Consider the following 7,977-nt stretch of genomic DNA (forward strand, 5'->3'; position numbering starts at 1 on the left):
AAAAGAACAAAGAAAAATTGGGATTGCGGACTAGAATGAAATAAACATAATCCAGTGGGTAAAATAGACGAATTTCGATATATTAAAATTCAGTCCTAAACAAAAGACATCATCTCGAGGTTCTGGGGAATAAGTATAAGGATTTGTATGAGTTTATTCCCCAGAGCCTCGAGATGATGCCTTTTGTTTTCGACTGCATTTTAGTATATCGAAATTGGTCTATTTGGCTCTTGAGGGAATCTGTCTGAAAATCGAGGGAAGTTCTTTCCAGTTTCGAAAAAATTGTAAATGGTTTGAACCCAGCAGTTATACTATAATTGATCGCCGTCCGGGTAAGTGTAGGCCAGAGAAGTACTGTCTAGGACGACGTTGATTGACTGACGTTTCGACAACCTGAGTGGAAGTCATCTTCAGAGTCAAGTGATTTGTGTAACGTCAGAAGATGGTGTTAACACTCTGGCCCGGGTTGCCCAAAGCATGGTCAGCGCTAACCAGCGTTAAATGCCATGAACACTTGTAGGTTTTGATGCCTCTTAACCATCGGTTAGCGCCAACCAGGCTTCGAGCAACCGGCCGCTGGTCTTTGAACAAATTTTTGAACAAAGCCATCGAGCCTCCTCCTTTGGACGCTGTAGCTGAATCTGTGGCGCTTTTGAAAGGTTCGTGCTTCCCGGAAGAGTTGGCGAATTTACTTTAAAGGCGATGCCCAGCAGCACCAATACATTTGAATGTCGTAAGACTATATTTACGAGATGCTTTAAGTTTATTGCGAGACCACTGGTGAATTTGACCCCCAATCTTCTGACATATCTCTGTCGTGAGTGAAGATAAAAAGGAAATCAGGGATGGAGCAGTGGTGAGAGCACTCGTCTCCCACCAAATATTATGTGGCCCGGGTTCGATTCCCACACTCCGCGTCATATGTGGGTTGAGTTTGTTGGTTCTCTATTGTGCACCGCGAGGTTTTTCTCTGGGTAAAAGGTAAAGGTAAAGTCTCTGTTACGAGCCTGAAGGCCCATTAAGGCCGGCGCTTATCTCCGGTTTCCGTAGCATGAAGCGACTAGGAGTATTTATGCTCCCCCCTGGATGGGATGCTAGTCCATCGCAGGGTTACCCCCAGCATTACGCCGGTACCCATTTATACACCTGGGTGGAGAGAAGCACCGTGAGAGTAAAGTGTCTTGCCCAAGAACACAACACAATGTCCCCGGGCAGGGCCCGAACCCGGACAACTCGATCCGGAGTCGAGCACACTAACCATGAGGCCACCGCGCCTCCCTTTTCTCTGGGTACTCCAGTTTTTCCCTCTCTTCAAAAACCAACATTAAGTTTGATTTGATTTGCGTTAATTAGTTAATTTCAATTTACAGTGCCCTCAATTAGTGCTCAAGCGCTAGAAGATGAGACACTTAATGAAGTCACTTTCTTTCTGTCTTTCGATTTAGCAAAATGATGCAAAAGTATTGATTGGAAGCCGGCAAATACCACAAGTTTATGAAGGTCTGCAGGTTTTTAAATTGGTCTTCGGTTTCTCGTTCGTTAGTTGTGGAGATGCGATGTGCACCATAGCTGCCAGCACCAGTTTTCCTGAGCCGTTCGAGACACCAACTGACCGAAAGAGACTGGGTTGGGTGCATAAGAAGTTCTCTGGGACACGTCATAGTGATCACATTGCGTTGCTGAGCGCATACCAAGCATGGGAGGATGCAAGGTAAATTGTGTTGTTAACGTTGTATCTCTCAAATGCAAGCTGTGATTGGCTAATTTAGCGGGCCGTATTGAACATTACGACCCGCTCAATTTGAAATTTTGATGCAACAGTTTTTAGAAAAATCGATTCCCAGCCTATTCCATCAGGCTGTGGTGCTGTGCTCCTAGGTCATACATGGGTCGTGTTCAGGGGCCGAGCGCCTAGCCGGCAGCACAGCTCCTTCGGTCCGACCTCGTTGAGCTGCGCCCTTAGCAATTCAGTCTACGACTGCGAGAAAGGGCGATTAGCAGGTCAGATATTAAGTTTTTCAAATTGTTCATGTGAAATAAACTTGTGAAACTGTTCGAATCTTGCAAGCATTTATTTCAAAAAGCCAGTAAGATTTATTCGTTTTTCAAAATTTTACGCATGCCAATCATTTTTGGTAACTTTTTATCATTGATACGTAACGACTGGCACAGCTCACACAGTTATTTATACAGATCCATCTCAATTGACCCTTTTTAAAATCTCTTTATGGGTTGTTAAAAGTTGCTGATCAGGCCTGGGTTTCTCGAAGCATGGTTAGTGCTAACCAGCGTTAAATATCACGGAATCGTAAAGGTTTTAGTACCTCTTAACCAACGGTTAGCGCTAACCAGGCTTCGAGCAACCGGCCCTAGTGAGATTTAGAAAATTCATCTCGTTTTTCCAGTTGTCTTTTAATCAGAAAAAAAACGAAATCTGAATAAGAATTATCATCATCCAGAAGGGTTTAAGCAGGGAGCAGGGATCGTTGAACTTTTCAACCATCCTAAATCTATTCGTTTCTAGGTGTAGCTATACTTCGATCACTTGGAGGTCACCCTTTCGTATTGGTAAAAATGGTATTGCCCAATCCCTGTAATCTGATTAGCTTTCATACTGACTATTTAAGTGGACAACGGAAAAGTCTTTGATTTGGAATTCAACATAACTAATTTGATACTAGTTTGAAGTGAAAAGTAGTGTAACCGTGTGTTCTTCTATTCGCTTTTCGCTATGCTCCTCGTATACGCAGTTGACTCGGGTCGCCATCCCGGTTGGCCCACCAAGACGAAAGCAACTTTGTAAGGGAAACTCGTTCTTTTTACGTGATTCGGGAACGCGATCAGTTTATGACCTTTAAACCGGAAATGGCCCACAGCAGGAAAAGTGATCAGAGGAAAGGCTACTTGTAGCCTGTTGTCGTTAAATAGGCAACAGTTTGGTCAGTTGTTGTAACCTCTGTCTCTCTGAAGTTTACTTCTATCGTTTAACTTAGCTCCTTGAGCAAAAGCGTTGCAACGCTCTCACCCAAAGAATACACGATTAACTTATCAAATTTGTTTATTGTCTATTCAGGTCGGAGGAGAATGAGTCTGCAGAGATTTACTTTTGTGAAAATCATCAGTTAAATTTATCAACTCTGCGCATGACATCTGAGGCTAAGGTATGATAACACTGCGGCTGCTGCCACTGTAATACTGAGCCATTTACGACGGTCAGAACGAGGCTATTTTAATAACTATCGGGGATGAAAGGACAGAAACTATGGGCCTTAGCTGTTTTACTCATTAGGGCTACCGCCCGTGCCTAGAGCTTGTAAAGAGCAGCGTTATATCTTGTTCTCGATTGTACACAATATCAGAGCGTGGTTAGTATCTTAAATATGTTGGCCATTTTAATTCCCGGTTCTAACGTCAAGACAGACTGTAATTTAAGAAGTCGCTCCGCTCCTTGCTTCGTCAGTTTGAATTTACCCAAAAATGACCAGCAGCCCATGATGGTGGTCACAAAAAACAGAGCAGAACAAGGAAAAGATTTTACCATGGCGATAAAAATTATCTCAAATCTAAGGAACAATGAAGACAAAAATGTCTTGTGAATTATTACGGACAGATTTTATACTTTTATTGCGCACATTTTCGGTTTTAGTCGTCCACGGTTGTTTAACAAATAATCTGCATTTCCCTAAGGTACCCCGTCTTTTATGACGCACGTTTTCTATTGAACAGCGGTTAGCGCTAATCCTTTTGTGAAAAAGACTCGGCACTGCAGATTCTGATGTTATTCATGTTTTTTCTTGTAGCTCCAGCTTAAAGATCTGCTTTGCATTGCCGGGTTTCCTGATGGTAAGTATTTATTCTCTTTGAATCTGTTCCCATTTTGTCAACTTAAGTTACACGGGTGTCACGGAAAGCTAGGACTGTTCCTAGTTCGGATTGCAATATTATAGTGTGCTGCATTACATGTGCTGCGCATGGGATTGGCCAGAAATCCTGCTGCTCGAGTAGCGGATAGTGAGGACAGTTCCAGTGGCATTGGAACTGTCCACATGCACTCGTTCACAATTTTCTGCGCTTGATGGTGCTTTAGTTGCTTATTCATTCGATTCTACGTTTCTGGAAGGGCTTGGATTTTTTTTTAACTGATGTTGGGCCATTTCCATATAACGGTTAGTCTACAGTACAGGCGTCTTATTGTTGAGTGCAACTTGACTTTCTTGCGCACGATTATTCACGGAGCCGTCATGTTGTATTTGAGATGAATCAGTGCTCCACCACTTGGAAGCAACTTTTCTTCCTCCTCAACCTCCTTTTTCTTCAAAAATTCAACGTGGCTGCCAAGCAGTTCGCGACGAAGCAAAATTGAGCGCTTGTCCGTGAAAATACGACTTCACTGTGAGTTAAGGTGGAGTTAATGGGAGCACTTCAAATCGTTTAATAGTTATTTTGTAATTTTCTAGAGAGTTATTATGGTTTTGGCTTTTGGTTCCCAGTTGAAAACCTCTCCGAAAACAGTGTGGGTCAAATCAAGGAAGTGCTTCATTACATTTCGAAAACCATAAATCGTAGATAAGAGCAAAAAAACTCATTCCAGAGCTGTTATTGGCTCATTTATCAGACTCGAGAGAATGGGGCTGCATTTATGAGGTAACAGGCAACGATAAAATGGTTTATTGGCTTCTATCTTGACAGAATGCATGCATCCTCAGCCGTTTAACTACAGTGGTCCAGACTCCAAACTAGATATGGTAAGATATATGGTTATACTCCAAGAACAATGCAGCTCTTAGTTTTGCGAAACGTACATGAATCTCGTGGCTAGAAGCGACACACGGCCAGCCGAATCAAAAACAGTTCCCGGCAACTTTAGTAACCCTTAGTTCCCAAGGTACTATTCGTAGGCAATGTAGACTGCACGTAGTACGTTCAACGAAGGAGAACAATTCATAACTTTGCCAAAACCCCTGATTTCCTGGTGTTCTGTGCGAGCGAGTTCGAAGCCGAAAATTTCTCCATTCATTTTCTGGTGTTAATATTGACTATCTCCTTACTTCAATTTGAAAAGTCGTCCGTTCTTTCTCCAGCCACTCGAGGCTTTGCCAGTCGGTGGCCCTAGACCCCTCACTATTTCCAAATAAGGAGCTTGCTTGCAAACCAGTTAAAACAGTTACGGTGCTGTCTTGTATTTCGACACTAGCAGGATTTACTCACCGAAAAGTTGGAAAGCCCTCCATTTATTAATCCCTTATCAATGCTAGTCGTATGTGATGACATGTTTGGTTTTAGGTTGTTGCGCTGCTGTGTCTTGGTTTGTACCCCAATGTGTGTGTTCATCGAGAGAAGCGAAAGGTTTTGACAACTGAAGGCAAAGCTGCGTTGATCCACAAATCTTCGGTGAACTGCTCCAATAGGGAACAAACGTTTCCGTCTCCTTTCTTTGTGTTTGGTGAGAAGGTAAGACAACGATGCCTCAGGAACCATTTCCTTCGTAGTACGCGTTTGAAATAGGTAGGGTGAAGGACAATTGTGCTCGCTCGAAGCGCTTGTGTTCGAGTTCACGCTTTCTATTCCTAGCGCCTGCCTGACGAAAAGATAGAAACAATAGCCCTTATGCGTGATGACGTCGAACTAGCTGATTTCACCACCAAGCCTCGATTTCGAAAATCAAATTTGCAAACTTATCTTTAGCTGAAACCCCAAGAAGCAGACTTGAAAAGGTTACTCACGTGCGAACAGTATTTCACATCCAGATAATGTAAATAATTTTGTGCAAACGACGCTTGGTGGTGAATTTTTGAGCATATGTCGTAATCATACATAGGGCCTATTCCTTTGCAAAGTGGTGAACGTAACTTGAAACTTCGCTAAAATTAATCAAAACTCCTAGAGCAAGAAAGCCTATCATCATCACCCATAAGCAGAATATTTTTTCCAAGAACGCCATCACACGAGTCGATATATTATCTCCATGCATGGCCAGCCGCTATGGTCAAGCCTGCGTGTAGCCAGACAACTCCAGCTTCGTTTCTCACATATTTGTGTGTTGTTTTTTTTTGTTTGCTGTAGATTCGCACGCGCGCTGTTTCGTGCAAACAGATGACCATGGTAAATCCTCTCCAGTTGTTGATGTTCAGTCAGAGTAAAGTCGAATCTGAAAACGGTATCGTCAGAATGGACGACTGGTGAATATTCTCATTTCTATTTCTAAGTTGTCGCTTACGTCACTCATTAAGGAGTTTAAGAAACCTCGCCGGCCACGGCGACGAAAGTGTCACTTCAAAATATAGGTTTGAGGTATTCTAAGTATTTCATGATTATTCCATTTTGTTTATATTATACAATATGGGCGAAGTGTCCTATAATTGGATTGGTACGGAAGGATTTGATTTGTCCACGTTGTCGTCAAAACCTTAAATTTGTTCATTTCACGCAGTAGTTTTGACGAGTACGCGAGAGAAATGTTTAAAAATGCGTGCCACACGTGCAGCACGATCATTTTGGTTATTTTAACCAATAATATTACTGCTTTTTGACGTTACCGTCGCCGTAGCCGTCGTCGTTTCTTAAACTCCTTATTGTCATACAAAGGGAGGTCACGCGACTTCGACTACGCGGTTTCGAGGATGCTCTTGTAAACTCTAAGGTAGCATTAGATGTAGCACCAAGCAGTTATTGTAAGGCTTTCAACTTCTAAAACATGCAGCAGCTGTACCGGATTTATTTTGGTTTACAAGTGAAGTAGAAGCGTTGAAAACGTATTGTTCTGTAATCCACAAAACATTAAGTGTGGAGGCAGTGTGGCTCAGTGGTTAGGGCGCTTGCCTTGAGATCCGGAGATCCCGGGTTCAAGACCCGCTCTGACCACTCGCTGAATTTGTTCCTAGTAGTCCCTGGTTCAAATTCCCAGCTGCACTTGTAAATAGCCAACTGGTTTGCCTCCGGCCAGTTGGGATTCTTAACAGTTGTTGTTGTTCTGTTCCTTCGTTTCGTTGTTGTTCATTGGCCCTGAAAAGCCCCTATGGGGAGCGGTCAATTACGTATGTATTGTATTGTATTGTAAGTTCAATGAACAAAAACAAAGGCTGTGCAGGCCCCGCACGTGCTTTCTACGTGTCGGTAAATTTCTTAATTCGTCATGTTTATCGCCATGACAACGACGTGAAATGTCGCGTGGTGGACGCGAGAGCCTGGCGATAAATCTTCATTGCGTTCTGCAAACGTCCAAACCATTCATACCAGTTTTTTTTCCTGGAATGTTGATGCACACTTTCCATGCCAAATGACAGGAAATTATCACAATAACAGGAAATTATATGCCTAGATAACGTTCTCGTAGCTGTCGTTGTTGTCAGGACAAGATTTCCGAGTCTCTCAAATTTTTAAGCATAAACTAAGCAATAACTTCCCCTTTCCTTATCCTACAATAGTGAAAGAACGTCTGGATCAGTTTGGAATAAGTGGATCGTGGAATGTAAACTCACTTTCAGAGAAAAGTTGAAAAGGGGCACTATTTCACGCATCCTTGTTTTGTTTTCTGTCAGGTTGCAGTTTCGTTTTGTTCATCATCAAGCTGCGATGGTTGTAGCACTACGTCATGCACTGGATTACCTGTTAGTTCGTGCCGCTACCACGCCCTCAGTCATCGCTGAACCCAATCACATGGACGAAAAAATACTGCATGCCATCAAGTCACTGTCGCGAGCTAATGCTGGCACCTTTGGTGTGCAAAACCGACCGGGTGGAAATCAATTTCCTCCGCGGGGGCACCCCCCTGGGTAAGTCAAGGTTTGAGTGCATCTTTTATTTTGAAAGTGTTTGCTTCACACCTGATTGCCAAAATTGCCAAAGGCTGTATACTTTGAGTGTAAGTTTTGGATTTCACGGTCCGCAGTTACTCACGTTCAAAACTGACCGATTGGACCTCAGAGGATTCGATTCAGGGAAAAGTGACGTCATTTACTCACTGGCCTAAAATCTCAG

General features: G+C 42.9%; 1 protein-coding gene across 1 annotated transcript in view; it reads left to right on the forward strand.

The window, feature by feature from the left end:
- The first annotated feature begins 845 nt into the window (after positions 1–845).
- LOC138037679 (ATP-dependent RNA helicase A protein-like) overlaps positions 846–7,977 on the forward strand; it is a 9,692-nt gene continuing 2,560 nt past the window's right edge. The window contains exons 1-8 of the mRNA XM_068883580.1: positions 846–856; positions 1,544–1,711; positions 3,074–3,161; positions 3,801–3,843; positions 4,690–4,745; positions 5,284–5,451; positions 6,064–6,179; positions 7,539–7,772. Coding sequence (XP_068739681.1) covers positions 846–856; positions 1,544–1,711; positions 3,074–3,161; positions 3,801–3,843; positions 4,690–4,745; positions 5,284–5,451; positions 6,064–6,179; positions 7,539–7,772 — 884 coding nt within the window. The remainder of the gene's footprint in view (positions 857–1,543; positions 1,712–3,073; positions 3,162–3,800; positions 3,844–4,689; positions 4,746–5,283; positions 5,452–6,063; positions 6,180–7,538; positions 7,773–7,977) is intronic.

The sequence above is a fragment of the Montipora capricornis genome, chromosome 2 (genome assembly GCF_036669925.1).
Source record: "Montipora capricornis isolate CH-2021 chromosome 2, ASM3666992v2, whole genome shotgun sequence".
NCBI classification, from domain to species: Eukaryota; Metazoa; Cnidaria; class Anthozoa; order Scleractinia; family Acroporidae; genus Montipora; species Montipora capricornis.